This window comes from Xenopus laevis, chromosome 6L (assembly GCF_017654675.1).
Source record: "Xenopus laevis strain J_2021 chromosome 6L, Xenopus_laevis_v10.1, whole genome shotgun sequence".
Taxonomy (NCBI): domain Eukaryota; kingdom Metazoa; phylum Chordata; class Amphibia; order Anura; family Pipidae; genus Xenopus; species Xenopus laevis.
In genome coordinates, this window is record NC_054381.1 from 69111527 (window position 1) to 69130564 (window position 19038).

A 19038-nucleotide genomic window follows, 5' to 3' on the forward strand; every position below is an offset into this window, starting at 1 on the left:
TTTGGATATCCTTGTGCAAGGCGCTTCACATTTCTCTTCAGTTTTCATCTGCCTATCATCCACAGTCCAATGGTGCAGCAGAGCGAGTCAACCAAGCACTCGAACAGTTCCTGCGTTGTCATTTGTCTTCATGTCAGGACAACTGGGCAGACCTCCTCCCCTGGGCTGAGTTTGCTAACAACAATGCCTTGCACGCCTCCTCTGATAAATCTCCTTTTTTCTGTGTCTTCAGTCAGCATCCAATGGCCTTTCCTCAAGATCTTCTTACCAACATTCCAGCAGCCAATGACCAAGTTGCCCACATGTCGGCCATCTGATAGAGTCTGGCTTTCCATCCGAAATATTCATCTCAAGATTCCTACCCCCAAACTTGGTCCCAAATTCATCGGTCCTTTTCCTGTTATCGAGGTCATCAACCCAGTTGCAGTTGTCTTCAGCTTCCTCCAGAGATGCGGATCCCTAATGTCTTTCATGTGTCCCTTCTCAAGTCAGCTTCATCTTCAGAGTCTTCTTCCTCTTCTCCCACTCCTGTTCTTGTAGATGACCATCAGGAGTTTGAAGTAAGAAGAGTTTTGGACTCCCATGTCAGCATCAGAATGGATGCAGCATCACGACACCGGCGACAGAATGGACGCAGCATCTTGATGCAATCACACTCGATTTTGGCACCAAATGATGACCATTTAAAGTGCCAGAACACTGCAGTCAGTGCCCTTATATAGGTTCCGCATTGTGAGTTCCTGGGTGCGCTATACTACTTTCTTCTGATTGATTCTGATCCTGACCTTGCCTGTTAAATCGTGTATTGAACCTTTGCCGCCTGAACTGGCCCTTTTTGTCTGGACCTAACTTTGCCTCTCTCTTAACCCCTTGGATATCTCAAACTGGTTGGACTGTGCTTCCTCCTTGGTCCACTACCCCTGGCTGAGCCTTCGGGCCCCTTACAGGATTGTCGCACTGTCGCCGCTTCAGAAGAGGAGTGCATGTTTCAGAAGAGGAGCGCATGCAGAGAATTAGTAAGTAATTTCTTAATAAAAGCTTTGCGAATTAAAAGTTTAAACTGTATTGGTGTTTTTTTTTTGTTAAAAAGAAAAAAAATGTATTTTAAAAAAAATACTGTTACTGGTCCATTTACCTTTCCTCATCTATATAGTCATTTTTTGTTGGGTTTATATTCATTAAAATGTAAAGCTGTTGTAAACTAATATTAATTCACATCATAAATGTCTTTTTTCTTATTTCTTTCCAGGATTACTTTGTTTTACTTGTTGCATTATTGGACTCATTTTCACTTTGGAATCTGGGAGCTATTGGTTTGATATCTTTAATGACTATTCAGTCACACTTTCACTACTTCTCATTGTTTTTGCGGAAATCATTGGCATTTGTTATGTTTATGGACTGAGGAGGTAATTAGCAAGTACAGCACTATAGTATTTACATCATACTATAATATCAGAAAGAATGGTGCAACATACAGCACATTAATTTTAATGTAATGATACTTTACCGATTTAAATGTAAAATATGCACCCTGTTCTACACATGCTTACTGAATAAGCTCATGTCAAAAATGCAGGCATAGTTTCCCTTCTTCAAACAGAATGGAATGCAAAACCATTAGTATGCAGAAATCTGGGTGCTAGTCTGAGATGTATGTAGACAAAATGCAGGGATTGACAGCACTCCAAGTAAATACATCGTCAATAGTTCAAATGAAAGTGGAGATTTGTTGGTGATCCAACATTTCGGCCTTCGTCAGGGAAAGAAAAAAGAAAGAAAGAAAAAAAATAAAAAATAATATATATATATATATATATATATATATATATATATATATATATATATATATATATACTGTATATTTATATAAAGAGTCAGAAGTTTAAGGCAAATAACTGATAACTGTCTCAATGCAGTTCCATCCTGAAGTGCTGGCTCCTTCTCAAAGCTCAGAATCAGCCGCAATGCACATGCACAATTCACTGAAATGGCTGACTCCAACTTGTTGGTTCAAGAATAAAATTTTTAATGGTAGAGGGAATTATTTGCAATGTAAACAGTGTAATTTAGAAATAAAAAGTAAACCATAAAAATGTATGGACTGTATTTAATATACAGTATAATGAAGCATAAATAATTGCAGGCAATACGTATGGAGGCAGCACACTAAGGGCAGAGACACACGTGGAGATTCGGAGAGATTAGTCGCCCCGGCAACAATCTCCCCTAACTGCCTTCCTGATGGCTAGAAGCTAGAATCTAAAGAAGAGGTGATTTGTCGCCGGGCGACTAAATCTCCCCGAATCTCCACATATGTCTCTGCCCTAAAAGAGTAATAACGGAGGTAAGGAATATTATTTTGACATTAGAAAGGTATGCTCATGGATATATTGTAAAGCAAAGCAAAAAAATAGCAGAATATTGCTATAAATATGTGGTGTTTATACAAATTGCCTGTAGGTGTCACTGTGCACAAGAGTTATACTGTGTACATAGTACTTGCTGCTTAAAATATACTGCTTAAAAGTATTAGATTTGAAGCTACGGTTAAGTGTAATGACTGCATGAACCTGCTAATAAAGCACTGTTATACTCATCCACGGCTTCCAAAACATAACAAAATACTCTTGAAAAGAAAATCGAAAGTTCCCAATAAATTCATAAAGATTTATGATAAAGTCTTGGTACTACACTACTGCAGTCATAAAACTTGGGGTTAAATACATTTGTGTATCATCTTGGCAGAAATGGAAAGTTGATCCAAAGAGTGTATTAATCACAAGATATGAACAAAGTGTAGATTGTGAAGTGGTTCTAATGCAGATACTTGTATAGTTTGCTGAAAAGTCTCTTTAAGTAATATACCATTGTCTGAAAGGGAATGAGGTTAAACAATTTAAAAAGAGTTGAAATACTTAAATCATCATACTGAATTTATATTGCACCAGTGAGTTTAAAATATAACACGTTCCAATATGCTGAATTTTTTTGTTTTTACACAGATTTGAAAAGGATCTTGCAATAATGACTGGACGCAAGCTAAGTTGGTACTGGAAAATCATGTGGGGCTTTGCAAGTCCTTTGCTCATAATAAGCTTATTTATATTTTACTTAACTGACTATATAATGGCAGGAACCTTACAATATAAAGCATGGGATGCAACACTGGTGAGCTTTGGTCTGTTTGTGTATGTGTGTGTATATATAAGAATCATGAATATCCTGTAAATTAAATCCTTATAAATGGCTCTTAGTGATGCCATCACCTGTATAAAAGCATGGGACTCCTCAGTGACTTATGACATCCCTATATTTTACAAAAGAGGTTAGGCCTAGAGTTGAAAATTAAGATCAGTGCCGGGCAATACCAGGCTCGCTAACCAGGCTTTGCGCCCTAGGCACGTGCCTCTTCTGCCTACCCCTAGTTCCGGCTAGGGTTGCCACCTGGCCAGTAAAAAATTATGGCTGATCCCAATATTATTAATAGGGAAAGAAGATATATATATATAGGCCGGTATTTTTTTTCAGAAAAGTTGGCAACCCTAGTTCTGGCCCTGATTAAGATGGGTGTACTTTATCATCCTCCTTACTTGAATGAACATATTATACCCCAGTAGTATAACCTTACATTTATATACATTTTAGGGAGTTATTTATCAATGGTCAAGTTGTTTTTTTTCCCTGAGAAATTCGAGTTTTCAAGGGTAGTTTCAGTAAAAACTTTAATTTTTCAGGTCTAAAAAAACCTTGAATTCTTCAAGATTTATTATGTCCCAAAGCTGGAAATAGGTTGAATCCGAAAATACTCCAGCTAAAACCTGTTAAAATCAAGTAGAAGTCAATGGCGGAGGTCCTTTCAACCATTTGAAGATGTTTATAGCCCTCATGATGTTCAGGTTTTTTTTCAGTGGGGTGTGCTTGAAAACTCAATAAATTTGAGCAATTCAAGTTTTTGTTTAGCAGAGAAGTTGATAAATTTGATTATTAGGTTTTCCCCGCAAATGCACTGTTTTGTTTTTTTCATAAATAAGAAAACATGAATTGTTCATTTATTTGAGGTATAAAAAAACCTCACAAACTCGACCTTTCATAAATAACCCCTTAATCTTATCTGCTACTTTGTTGTCTAAAGTATACGTTTTTCCAGGTCCTTCAAGCATCCTGGATGGAATTAATTGGGCTGCATAGTCTTGTGTCATCTGCAAATACTGATACATTACTTACAATACCCTCCCCAAGTTGTTAATGAAAAAGTTAAATAAAAGTGGTCTTTATACAGAACAACACCCCACTAAGAACCCTAAGTACAAATTATACCCTCTGTGTACAATCCTTTAGCTAGTTTCTTATTAAACGAAAACTATACCCCCAAAATGAACACTTGAGCAACAGTTTATATCAAATTAAGTTGCATATTAAAGAATGTTACCAAACTGGAATATATATTTAAGTAAATCTTGCCCTTTTACATATCTTGCCTTGAGCCACCATGATGGTCTGTGTGCTGCCTCAGAGATCACCTGACCAGAAATACTACAATGCTAACTATAACAGGAAGAAGTATGGAAGCAAAAGATAGAGCTCTGTCTGTTAATTGGCTCATGTGACCTAACAAGTATAGTTTGTTTGGTATATGTGTGTACCGTGAATCATACGATCCCAGGGGACGGCCCTTATTTTTTATGATTACCCAATGGTATTTATGATTACCCAATGGCACATACTACTAAAAAAGTATATTATTATGAAAATAGTTTATTTACATGAAACAGGGTTTTACATATGAGCTTTTTTATGCAATATATTTTTATAGAGACCTGCATTGTTAGAGGGATATAGTTTTCCTTTAATGTAAACAGTATTAGCATGACCAATAGAGCTTAGTTTAGAAGGTAGTCTTTTGTGTGACATAAAGCCATGCTGATTCCTACTTCTAGTGCCATTCTCAAGAACATAATCTTGAATGTGATCTCTTAAAACTTTTAAATAACTTGCCAGCACAGATGTCAAATTTACAGGCCTTTAACTGCCGCTTTCTCTTTTAAATGTCTCTCTATATGATTCAGTTATACAGTGATTCTGATCAGTTATATTGGTGACCATATTGGCCTAACGACATGTTTGCCAATATTTTGCTCTTAATGACCAAATATTTTACAGTTTAAGGGGCAAATTCATCAAGGGTCGAATATCGAGGGTTAATTAACCCTCGATATTCAACTGGGGAATGAAAATCCTTCGACTTCGAAGTCGAAGGATTTTGCGCAAATACTTAGATCGAAGGAATAACCGTTCCATCGAACGATTAAATCCTTCGAATCGAACGATTCGAAGGATTTTAATCCAACGATCGAAGGATTATCCTTCGACCAAAAAAAGTTAGGCAAGCCTATGGGGTTAGGCAACCCCTAGTTCCCCCCTAGTTCGCCAACTAAAAGCTACCGAGCTCAATGTTAGCCTATGGGGAAGGTCCCCATAGGCTAACATTGAGCTCGGTAGCTTTTAGTTGGCGAACTAGGGGGTCAAAGTTTTTTCTTAAAGAGACAGTACTTTGACTATCGAATGGTCAAATAGTCGACCGATTTTTAGTTTGAATCGTTCGATTCAAAGTCGTAGTCGAAGTTGCCAAAAAAACACTTAGAAATTCTAAGTTTTTTTTCTTCTATTCCTTCACTCGAACTTAATGAATGGGCCCCTAAGTATATCACATATGCAGGTAAAGATTAAAGGAAAACTATACCCCCCAAACAATGTAGGTCTCTATTAAAAGATACTGAGTAAAACAGCTCATGTGTAAAACCCTGCTTCATGTAAATGAACCATTATAATAATAATATACTTTTTTAGTAGTATGTGCCATTGGGTAATCATAAATAGAAAATTGCCATTTTAAAAAATAAGGGCCGCCCCCTGGGATCGTACGATTCACTGTGCACACATACAAACCACATGTAAGGTCACATGAGCCAATTAACAGACAGAGTTCTGCCTTTTGCTTCCTCACTTCTTCCTGTTACAGTTAGTGTTGTAGTATTTCTGGTCAGGTGATCTCTGAGGCAGCACAGAGACCATCACAAAATGGTGGCTCAAGGCAAGAGATGTAAAAGGGCAATATTTATGTAAATATATATTCCAGTTTGGTAAGATTCTTTAATATGTCATTCAATTTGATATAAACTATCCGTTGCTTAAGTATTCATTTTGGGGGTATAGTTTTCCTTTAAACTAAGATATTCATATGATGATGTGTCTAAGAATGCCAGTTATATAAGCCATGAGGTAACATTCATTTCTTTATATTTTTCATTATAGGGGCAGCTGGTTACCAAAGATTATCCAACATATGCCTTGGTTGTAATCGGACTTCTTGTTGTTGCACCTTTTTGTTGCATTACAGTAGTAGCAATAGTGAACATTGTCACTAGCAGGATTAAAAGAAAAGAAAACTGTAATACCATACAAACATAAAGCAATTTATTTTTCTGGATTTATTTTAAGCGTAATCTTGCTTGATGTAAACATTGTAATGCCATAACAAGCAGCTAATGTTGTACTAATCCTGCACTTTATTATTTTTCATAGTGTGTACAAACACACAATTATACAAATTATAGCAGCATTCTCAGTGTCTCTTCAAATCTATTATTATGACTGCTGTCTCTAAAACATTAATAAAGGATATCAGGATTTATGAAATATACTGTACACAGCAATCGGGATAATATAAGCATGTGGACTCTGAACTAGTGCCTTGACATATATGAATATCTATATTGTGGTATTGTTTATGTAGTCACGAGATAAGAAAATAATGCACAACAATAAAGTGCAATGAAGTTAAACAACTAAATGAGAATATATACGATTGATTATATGCTATTTAAAACAATAACCTAGAAATAAGCATTTGATAAAGATCAAATACTACGAGATGTGATGGTTTGAATATGTTTTAAATTATACAATTGGCACCATAGCCTTTTAATGAGTGATAAAGTAAATGATTGCAAAGTGCTAGCTGTCTCCTAACATAATGTTACTTCATGTGAGCTGTCAGCTAGGATAGTAGTACTCACTATGTACGGACTGCTACAATGTTACACCCCTACATGATGCCTGCTTGGATTTTGGTGTGTCATTACACTGCCTGCTAGCATGGCTGTCCTCCCTGCTGTTGCTGCTTTCTAGACTGATGTTATTTCCTGCAATGATTATTTATCCCATTATTAGAACTCTGGGAGGCACATTTATCAAGGGTTTTGAATTCATGTGAGTTTTTTTTTTAAACTCCCATAAACTCGATGAAACGAAATGTATTAATGAAACCGAATTTCTAAAAGTCATGTGAATAGAATTGACCCAAAACTCGAATTTGTTTCGAATTTTATGAGTTTTTTCTCTGAAAAAAAACTTGAATGTCAGGAAGGCTGCAAACAACTCCAAATTGATCCCTGGACTTCTCCCATTGACTTAAACAGCAATTTGGCAGGTTTTAGGTGGTGAATAGTCGAATTCGAGTTCTTAAAAGGCCTTATCTATGTGGGTTTCGTCCCAAACATACAGAGATTAATTTGTTCCTGGGGGGGGGGGGGAAGAAAATATGGTCTTTGGTGATAAACAAAGAAATGAATCAAGGTTAAAGGTCTCTATTGAGACTGAAACTTTAGTTCAGTAAACTTATTTCATCACCAAAAGCTCCACTGGGGCAGGGACTAATGTGAATGATATAGAATCTTTAGAAAGCTCAACTGAATATGTATCAGGGCTTCATAAATAGCATTAGAAGAAAAGCTGCCTCACTTCAGGATGGAAGAAGAATTTAAGGCACCACCACCTGCAGTAACATCTTTCCAAGTTTGGTATCTTAAGTTTCCAAAATGCCCAATTGGTAAAAGTGAGCGAACATATCAATACAGGACCATGTTGCTGCTGAACAACTACTCCACCAAAGTCATGTTCTTGCATGTGTAAGAGACCATCCATTACCTTTGTGGAATCAGCCAACACCTTTTTAAGTTCAGTTTTTAATTTTTTTCACCAGAAATAAAGACTCATTTGCTTTACATTTTTTTATCACTTTTCTAAAATTGAAGTTTAAAGTTCCTGTATCTGGTGTCTCAGTCTGGCAGCTCAGTAATCCAGGTGCAGATGCTGAACCGTTACAATTTGCTACATTACTAGATACATTTCCCAGCAGCATCTTAGCAACTATTGTATCATTATAACAGCTGCCTAGAATGAAACTCTGGGATTCCACTCAGCAGGGGCAAAGATACAAATGTATCAATTTAGAACAATTTACAGAGACTGTAACTCTCTCCGAGAGCTGCTTTAGAAAGACTTGAGGAGAAAAATGAACTTCAATATCAGAAAAACAGCAACAAAACGAAAATAATTGGTGGAAAAAAAGTATTAGATACAAAAACAAGGTGATCCTTTCAAAAGTGTATTTAACCCACGGCAGAGGTCTGACCTAAGTCAGAGATTTAAATTAATTCTATAAGCGAAAGAAAAAAAGAACCCCAATTGCCTCCCACTCGTACCGCAGTTCCTCAGATATTACACTACTTATAAAGTATTTTGTGATTGCGTGAGGGCAATCACCGAACGTTAAAAAATACTAATGTGCTTGGTTTGCACAATTTACAATTATATTAAAGTGCCAGTGCTATAAGAATTAATTCAGTTAAATGTACTTAGACTTAAAGGTTGATAGATACTCAATACAATTAATACTTTACACAAATAAATAATTAACCTTTTAATCCAGTGTATTATCCAATACCTTATATTTTCACCCACAATCAATCCAACCAGGAATTAATGAGAATAAAAATACTAAAGTGCTTTAAGTGCTAATAGGTTTATTGTAAGGTCGCAATTACTAAAATTTCATAATTGCTTACAAATTAATTAGTTGTAAAGTGCTAAAAAGTGCCAAGTAATTAATGATCAATAATAAATAGTGTAGTTGATATAAAGAGGACCGCAGTTAATGGGATAAATAATTTAAAAACACACAAATTGCTCAGGTTAAAAGGTTTCAAGTAGGAAATAGAAAATTGGAGAGGGTGGAGCTGTCCCAAAAGCTGCTACCTAAATTGTTTTCTATCCCTGGGACACCACAAAGATAAGGAGGCAGAATACCCGGGACTTGTGGTCTTGTGTTATTAACTAAATCCTGTTCTGTAAGAGAGCTAAATAAGCCTAAAAAAACCACGAATCCACGGGCTCTTGTGAGCTTTAGCAACAGAGAAAGGAGATACCCGAGCACTAATTAGAAATAGATTTCTTTTCCCACCCCTTCTATTCCGTTTCCCAAAGACTGAAATTATTCTAAAAGTTATAAGTTAAAAGGATTCCAAACGCCGACGCGCGTTTCGCAGTGATAGCTTTATCAAGGCGTATCACTGCGAAACGCGCGTCGGCATTTGGAATCCTTTTAACTTATAACTTTTAGAATAATTTCAGTCTTTGGGAAACGGAATAGAAGGGGTGGGAAAAGAAATCTATTTCTAATTAGTGCTCGGGTATCTCCTTTCTCTGTTGCTAAAGCTCACAAGAGCCCGTGGATTCGTGGTTTTTTTAGGCTTATTTAGCTCTCTTACAGAACAGGATTTAGTTAATAACACAAGACCACAAGTCCCGGGTATTCTGCCTCCTTATCTTTGTGGTGTCCCAGGGATAGAAAACAATTTAGGTAGCAGCTTTTGGGACAGCTCCACCCTCTCCAATTTTCTATTTCCTACTTGAAACCTTTTAACCTGAGCAATTTGTGTGTTTTTAAATTATTTATCCCATTAACTGCGGTCCTCTTTATATCAGCTACACTATTTATTATTGATCATTAATTACTTGGCACTTTTTAGCACTTTACAACTAATTAATTTGTAAGCAATTATGAAATTTTAGTAATTGCGACCTTACAATAAACCTATTAGCACTTAAAGCACTTTAGTATTTTTATTCTCATTAATTCCTGGTTGGATTGATTGTGGGTGAAAATATAAGGTATTGGATAATACACCGGATTAAAAGGTTAATTATTTATTTGTGTAAAGTATTAATTGTATTGAGTATCTATCAACCTTTAAGTCTAAGTACATTTAACTGAATTAATTCTTATAGCACTGGCACTTTAATATAATTGTAAATTGTGCAAACCAAGCACATTAGTATTTTTTAACGTTCGGTGATTGCCCTCACGCAATCACAAAATACTTTATAAGTAGTGTAATATCTGAGGAACTGCGGTACGAGTGGGAGGCAATTGGGGTTCTTTTTTTCTTTCGCTTATGGAAAAAAAGTATTAATTACTGGTGAAGTATCGGAAATAACTGAAAATAAGGGGCAGATTTATCAAGGGTCGAAGTGAAAATTCAAGTTTTCAGGTTTTAGTGAAATTCGACTAGGGAATAGTTAAAATTGAATTTGAGTTTGCGGGTTAACAGTCAGCTTGTGTGAAATACTGCCTCTCTCCATTCATTTCTATGGGATTTTTAAAGGAGTATTTATCAAATGGTGAACTTTCACCCTTTGATGAATATACCTTTAAAAATGCCATAGAAATTAATAGACAACATTTCACTCTAGAGGACTGTGGTGATCTTTAACTTCACGCTTTGATAAATATACCCCTAAGTAGTATTTAACATACAAATAAAAAACTCTAGCATGTTGGAGGTCGTATTTGTATAACTGGTGATCCAAGATACAAAACTGGTTTATGGTCATGTAGTAATAGTTGTTACACAGACACCGCAAAGAAACAAGATGTATGAAAAACCTGCTTTATTAGGCTTTCAAATGCAACTTAAATGCATTAAAAACAAAGAAAAAATGCCTCAATTACAAAAAACAAAAACTATGCCAATGTTTTATACCAATTACCGAATTACAGTTGCAGCCCCCAAAATTTATTTGCCGCGTGAATTTAAATAGCAAACTGAAAAATACTTGTGTTTGCCCAGTGCAAGGAAAACACAAACAAGCTATAACTGGGGTGAACAAGCAGAGAAGAAAATCACATCAAAAGGACTTCTATAACTCTGCTGCAGGGATGCAATGCACACAATTGGGATATTTTACTAACACTGGGCAAAGTGGCACCTGTGCAATAACACATAGCAACTAATTGCATTTTTTTTTCTACCTCCAGTAGATCAAAACTAATTCTGTATGGCTACTGCACCAACACACATCACCCTGCATTAGTAAATAAGCTGCAATGAGTACTTAACTAGTACAGTGTACAAGTAACATCAAGTATTTGTGTGCATTTGGGTATGGAAAAAAAAACTGTACAAAAACATCTTCAAATGGTGACATTTTCACATTTATTGGTTATCTCCTTGGGCCTCCTCGACCTCTTCCTCGGCCTCTGCCTCGACCACGGCCTCTCCCTCTTCCTCTTCCAGCAACTAAAAGAAAAATTATGACAGGATCCGTTTAAGTAAAAAAACAATAACAAATTCCTTCAAAAAACAAATGTCACAAGTAACAAAAGTTTCCAATATACATTCATATTCAGATATGTATTATAGAGGAATTACATTGTTTTGTAAGACACTTGCAACCATATCAAAGATGGGAGTAGGTGTTATGAAAGAGTACAAAGCAGAGACCAATCACTTCCACGCTCTAGCCGCACTATTACAAAGGGAAACAAATCTTTGTATCTAATGAATGTACCAATCCAATCACTTTGGAGAGTGAATTCCACAGCTTGGGAAAAGGATAGTCTGTCCATATTGCTGCTTGCTGAATTAAGTTTTTTTTTTTTTTAACTCCCATATCTTCAAAATTCTAATTAAAAAAGACCAATTGAAATTTATCAAAAAATCTTTTTTTTTTTTTAACGAATAGTTTTAACGAATAGGTCAGTTTTCATTCTAATTTGAATGGTACGAATCAAAAGTAACAGCGCATGTGATCAAATTTGATTCAAAGTTTTCCACAAAAAAAAACCAAAAAAAAAACCACACGTTTGATTTTTCAAAGTCCACCATTTGACTCCAAATTGGTTCTAGCAGGTCCCACATTGGCTAAAACAGCTATTTGGCAGGTTTTAGATGGCGAACGATCAAAGTCGAATTTTTAAAGAGCCAATACATGATAAATTTCGATATTGGAACTTTTTTCAAATTCAAATTGAATTTGGACCATTCCCTAGTCTATTATTATTCTTACTTGCAGCCTTCCCTCTAGGAGATAGTCTTCACGATTTAATGCCTATAGGCACAAGCCCTACCACTTATTATTATGTTTGTGGGAACAAGTGTAGCCACCGGTATAAAGAATGATATTCCCCATTTCCTTTGTCACCTCCTAGCAGAAAGGGAAGCTGCTAAAGGAAATGCAAAGCCCTATTTAGCATTCCTTTTATTAATAGATGTTATTAAAAAAAAAAAAGCTTTTTAGAATATGTTTGTTTTATCTGCGTTGCTTGAGAATAGTACTGATGAATATGATGACAGGTGTAGAAAATGATTCAGCATAATCACTTATTTTTTCCATCATCTCACTGCAAGTCAAGGTGGCTTATACACTGTTGTAAAAACAACTTGCTGTGGCAAAGTTCAGCTTATAAAAGCTACCTCACTTACGGGTAATACTGGGGAATCCGTGTTCTCATGGTTAAATCTCTTTACATGATGTAAAGGCCTTGGAAGATGACTTAGTAGCATATTTGTGGCATATATGGTTTAGTAGCATATACAGTTGAACCCCCATTTTACGTTTTTTTTCAGGGGACCAGAAAAAAATGTCAAATTAGGGAAATGTATTATGCAATGTAATATAGTAATTTAGGTTTAAAATCAAGGTCAAGCTTTTGTTCTAAATTAAACCTGCCTGCGAGTTGCATAGATGCATCTTTTATCAATCAAAAAATAATGTAATGTTTTATAACATTGATCTGTTTTGGCATTCCAATAACGACACTTTTTTATTCAATGGAACAAAAAATAAACAGGAAAAATATACTTACCAGCCTCCCTTTTCTTTGACTTTACTTTTGGCTCCACGTCAACAAGTAAAGTGTCAAGGGGCAAACTGTCTGGAAGAATGAAGTAGCGTATATTATTCCCTCGAATACTCAAGGTCTCCAGCTGAACAGGTTCTCTGTTCTTCACGGTCATTTTAACGGCTTTTAGATGTGTGTTCATGCTCACATCTACCCCTAAATGAAACAGAAACAAACAATTAAAAATCAAGGTGTCACTGTGTACAACAAATATGACGGAACAAAGACAAATAAAAATTTGCCACCTGAGAAAAAAAAAACCTAAAACACAGGAACGATATAGGCTTTATTTACTTCTAGAGTACTAAAGGAAATGGCATTCGCTTCTCGCGAAGGAGAGCCTTAAAATTGATTGCTCACCTAAGTAGATAGTATACAAAAATATTTTCATCACTTCACATTTAAGTTTTAACAATGAATGTATAGTTTCCCAGTTACTGCTCAGTAAGCCATAGCACTAACTTGTGATCATTTGATACATTTATATTAGCTGATGTACTAGTGATGTGCGGGTCCAGATTTTTAGAACCTGCACCCAACCTGCCTACTCTGTTTAAAGACCTGTGCCCGCCCTGCAGTGATGTCACAAAAGGGGCAGGCCGGCAGTATTAAGGTCGACGGCGAGCAGAGCGGAAGGAACTGCGCAACCCGAACCCTCCCACGGTCCAAAGATTTGATGCTGCAGCCGGCTCACACATCACTATGGTTTATCCAGCACTGCTGTGAAATTTGAAGTTGATACTGCTAATAAAAAATATAATTTTGCAACAATATTTGTGCTGTTAAGAAGTTCTCCAGTGATATGGAAAGCTGTAATGTTGTTTGTCAGGCTTGTACCCAGCATTGTCTGTTGAACCAATCAAGACAGCATAACCAAGTTCCCTACGTATATAGTTTCTACTTTGAAACAACACACTGCTCTGTAGTTGGGGTGAATGGACGACCCTAGGCACATGTTTGTCCTTTGCCATACCGTCTTGCTGATTAATTTTATGATACCAAGAAGTAGCAAAATCTGATAAGTAGATCGGTAAGTGTGCCATTTTGGGGCTAACAGTTGGCAGAATTAAAGGGGGATTTACCTTTTAACTAAGCTTTAGTGTGATTTAGATATTCTGAAAACAATTTGCAATTGGCCTTTATTTAATGTATTTAATAAATTATACAGCAATTTGTTAAGCAACTTTTCAGTTTGAAATGTCAGCAGCTATCTGGGTTCTGGAGTCCAAACTTAACCAGGCAGTGGTTTGAATAAGATCCTGGATATGAATAAAAGAAGGTCAAAAATAGAAAGAGAACGCAATTCCCAATAATTAAATTGTACCCTCACAGAGCAATAGTTTTTTGGCTGCCTGGGTCAATACCACATTTGAAAGGTGGAATAAAAAAAATGTTCAATAACTATTGAAAACCAAAAACAAGTCAAATGTTGCCGAGTACCAGAAATGCTATAACGTACTTATTTAAAAGTTAAGCTCAGTGCCTTAACAAGCAAACATGTTTTGCCCTTTTCTATGGAGTATAGCCGAGTAGTTCAGAGTACTTCAAAGAGGATTTATTTATGTACAGACTCCACAGCCCTGGACATGTGAAATTTGAAAATAACCCATAGATATAAAAAGAGTATGCATTCTGTGGTCAATGATCCGAAGAAGAAGATTTGGTTACATGAAGTTAAGCCAGTAGATGTGACACCACCCATGAAAAAATATTAGGAATCTTTATCTTAATAGTTCTGGAAATGTATTTTCAATGTGACATGTAGATATGACAAGCAAAACCCCATATTCCAGGCAGCAAGACTTCACTGACTTCCACACGAAAGCCATCAGCCAGTACCAATCACTTCTCTCTGCATCCCATCAGGCTCAGACAAGCTAAAAGAACAGGGCTTACTGATACATAAATTAAATCACAACTCTGGAGAACCAGTATCATCAGTCAAGTGATATTTTTATTTGGTAGCACCAAATAAAAATATCACTTGACTGATGATACTGGTTCTCCAGAGTTGTGATTTAATTTATGAAGACAAGGAGAAGTGGCGGCTCCCATACTCTGTTGGAAGAACCTAACATTGAAAGGACAAAAAGAGGGCCATTTACCTACACCTGATCCAATTATCTTACTGATACACAACCAATTATCCCCAGGTACAAAATAGATGTGAGGAAGCTTCCTGTTTTCTAGAAGTTCTCCCCTGACATACAGCACTTTCTACCAATAGCTGCTTAGCACGACCCATAGATTCTAATGCGCATACTTGCGAAACCGATGTGTAAGGGAAAGACGTGTTAGACATTTACTAGCACACATTATTTAACATATGCTTGTAAATGGCTTCTCCTGCCAATAACCAGCAAATAAAGTGCCGGTTATGAAATCATGAGCATATATGGGACATTTAGATATTAAAACTGACAAACAAAATCCATTATTGCCCAACAGCAACAAGTAAGACAAAATGGTTATGAATATTATCAAAAACGAATTACGCCAAGTCAAACATCAATAAAATACCACTTGTAGTATGTATACGTGTGTTTGGCTCTATGTAATTTCTTTTTTATATTAATAATAGCTATGTAAATAAAACCATACCAATAAGTCAGTCTTGTTTGTGTGCACATTGGTTTATATACTGTACTATTTGTAATCAAATCAGGCTACCATGTTGTGATATAAGATTCCAAAGGTCCAGTGACATGGGTACCAAAATCTATTTAAAGGAACAGTAACTACATTTTTTATGTAAAAAATTAATTCCAACCCCCTTAAATAACAAATCTATCTTTGAGAAAGTTAATTATTTTTATTGCTTTATACATAAATGCCAAGCTAAAACCCCACTTCTGGTTGTGTGCTGCAACCCAGACAGTATGCGCAGACCAAATGCTCTTTTCTTCTATCTAACCCTTTTAGAAATAAAACAGGCTAAGGATAGTGCTGCCACACACCATCTCCCAGATACAAATAGAGAATAAGATGTGTCAAGACCTTAGTTAAGCAGAAGCCACTAACTTTCAGTTTTAAAGAGTGTACACATAAGAGAATGTATGTCTCCGCCATCACCTTTTAAATGCAGCACACACCAGAAAGAGGGATTTTATCTAGTTATTTATATATAAAACAAAAATAATTAACTTTGTCCAAAATAAGAGGTGTTATTTGAGGGCGGTGAAATTAATTTTTTACATAAAGTGTTACTGGTACTTTAAGGAGGAAAACAGAATTTTTTTGTTCCAATGAGACTAACTGAACAAATATGTCCCATGTAGGCCCCCTTCAAGTCAGTGACTAAAGGTGGCCATAGATGCAAAGATCCTATCATACGAATTGAGGATTCGTGCGATTTTCGGACCGTATGTGGAGAGTCCCAACATTTTTGGTCCAGTGGAGATTGGTCATTTGGTAGATCGGACAGGTTTGATTTTGTCCCACCGGAGCCCATTGTGCTCTCATCATAATCTGATCGTTCAGCCACAGGGCCAAACGTTCAGATTACCCCTGATATAGCCATGCCCGTCATTTGGCGATGTCGCCAAACAAGCGGATCTATTCGTTTATGGCCACCTTAAGAGGTTAGCTAAAAAGCAGGAAGTTGGGTTCTATTATGTTAGATATCTATTCCCGCCAGCCTTTATACAGATTACATTTTTGGCTAACTGTAGTGATTTCTTTTTTATTTTGCACAGCCGGTTTACCCAGTTTCAGTTGTGAAAACGGTTCCTTTAAGAATCAAAATTTTCTGGGTCTAACTTATAAGGGTACAAATGTAAGAGAATACCTATTTTAGTAACTCAGCCATGGTTCCATGACAGGAAAAAGTTCACTTCAAATCTCAGTTTAACTACCATTCAGTGTACGGTTTTCCAGATGTATCTTGGCTCTCAACCTGCCCTCTTTCCCCCAGAAGGGCAGTGCAGTAGTTTGAGTACCATGCTCCAAGAGTATAGACATATTGATAATATATAAAGCACGAGGTTTATTATTTGAGCTGATACACAGTAACATTGATGACAGTGGTTAGGTGCAACATAAATAGCTTTGTGAACGCGCTGCCACATAACCCGTGTGCGTACCTGTGATTGTGCCGTGCACTTGCGTGCCATTCTTCAGTTCCACTGTCACAGTTTCATGACTTAATTTCATCAAAAACCTGTGTACAAAAAAAAAACAAAGACGTTTACAGCAAATCGCTCGTGATTAACCTTAATTCCGCAGTTTATATTACAACGCAGAATTATTATACAATCGAATCTTCACTTCCCGCCGTAATCGACTTCTCCCACAAAAGCTCTGAAACGCAAGCCTCAATCCATAACCATCCTCTGTGCAGGAACCCATAACAATCGAAACGCTTACCTTACTAACTTCATGACTTCTTATCGCGAACGCGGATCCAACTTTTAGGGCAGAAAAGAGTAGTGGGACTGGGAAAACAAGACACAAAAATGACTATATCTCCCTCTACAATCTCATTGAATCAAATCAATGATCCGGCGGAAATGAGCGCCCGCGTCAGGACCCGGAAGCGGAAACTAGAGTGGATGGCGGAAGTTTTTGTTCCACTTTTAATGGTTGCAATAATAATAAGCTAGCAGGTCTGCATGGCGAAAAAATAAAATACAATTGTGAGGTTCATATACGTGCTTAGGTAGAATGATCAAAGTTTCTTTCCAGGCGGGCTAATGGTGTGTGCCTGCGAAGCCTTACATGCTTCCGTCTAGTTCTCTTCTGAGCTGCTGAGCAAGATATTTATTATAGTCACAAAGCAGACAGTGGAGTTAAAGTCAACTGGTGCATTTAACTTGAATACTATTTGTGCAGAGTATGTTTAATGCATGATTGATGCGGCCCTCAGACGATATAACACAATGGGGGCGGGGCTGGAGCGACAGACAGCTTGGCATTAGATACAGCTGAGTTATGTTGTCTAGTACTCTTCCATTTTAAATAAAGGGAAATCAGTCAGTACCCTTCATCCCGGGCAGAAAGATTGCTACCCGACTGGTAAACAGTATGCTACATGTTACTAATAGGTAAGAAAGACGTAAATATTTAAAAGCTGGTATTTTTTCCAGAAAATATCATAATGATTATATAACTAAAATCCCTGCCTCAAAGCAAGATAATTCTATTGTTTGCTAGAAATAGTCCCTATTACCATGGAAAAGTTTCTCCTGTCAAAACACGTGAAACAGCTGAGTTATGTTGTCTAGTACTCTTCCATTTTAAATAAAGGGAAATCAGTCAGTACCCTTCATCCCGGGCAGAAAGATTGCTACCCGACTGGTAAACAGTATGCTACATGTTACTAATAGGTAAGAAAGACGTAAATATTTAAAAGCTGGTATTTTTTCCAGAAAATATCATAATGATTATATAACTAAAATCCCTGCCTCAAAGCAAGATAATTCTATTGTTTGCTAGAAATAGTCCCTATTACCATGGAAAAGTTTCTCCTGTCAAAACACGTGAAACAGCATGAATAATTTATCCACCTCTAATTTTTTTCACTATTAAACTTTACAGCATCCCTTTAATTTAAGATCATGTAATATATGGCACTTCTGGGTTTCGATAGCTTTAAATCAGCATCCTTCATTGTTGGAACCCCATAGACGAGTGCTGAGGTCTGAATCTTAGAACCCAATCATCTTAGGAGTAGAATGGGAACAGCAGGAGTGCTCTGATAACACAGGAGATGCCTCCTGTTGCCTGCATTACATAGACCCGGCCAGTGTTCACTCCTTTACTGTATATTGTGTACTTTGCGTTGGAATCTCACCTGCTGCCTTCAAGAGTCCACCGCCACTCCTGGTCCTGTGATCTGCTTACTCGCCTGCTAAAGGCACTATTACATACATACATACATAATTTTAGACATGTTAATATATTTTGTTTTGCACATTTCACTCTTTTGTCGTTACACACAGCTGAAGGTGGTCATGTACTGTGCATATTGAGACAGGGGAGCCCTGGAGCTTTTGGCACATGGTGATGAAGCG

General features: G+C 36.7%; 2 protein-coding genes across 3 annotated transcripts in view; one reads left to right on the top strand and one right to left on the bottom strand.

Annotated features, from left to right (window-relative positions):
• Positions 1 to 6699, top strand: part of slc6a20.L (solute carrier family 6 (proline IMINO transporter), member 20 L homeolog) — a 49304-nt gene extending 42605 nt beyond the window's left edge. For both annotated transcript variants that reach the window (XM_018267608.2, XM_018267609.2), the window contains exons 9-11: positions 1250 to 1409; positions 3006 to 3171; positions 6316 to 6699. In XM_018267608.2, coding sequence (XP_018123097.1) covers positions 1250 to 1409; positions 3006 to 3171; positions 6316 to 6471 — 482 coding nt within the window. In that variant the 3' untranslated portion in view covers positions 6472 to 6699. The remainder of the gene's footprint in view (positions 1 to 1249; positions 1410 to 3005; positions 3172 to 6315) is intronic.
• Positions 6700 to 10779: 4080 nt separating this feature from the next.
• snrpd1.L (small nuclear ribonucleoprotein D1 polypeptide L homeolog) lies at positions 10780 to 17748 on the bottom strand. Its single transcript, XM_041566145.1, has 4 exons — positions 17393 to 17748; positions 17110 to 17186; positions 12992 to 13183; positions 10780 to 11423 (listed from the first exon to the last, which is right to left on the bottom strand). Exons 1-4 carry the CDS (start codon positions 17404 to 17406, stop codon positions 11347 to 11349), a joined length of 360 nt encoding a protein of 119 aa, XP_041422079.1. The 5' UTR covers positions 17407 to 17748; the 3' UTR covers positions 10780 to 11346.
• Between the last annotated feature and the right edge of the window lie 1290 nt (positions 17749 to 19038).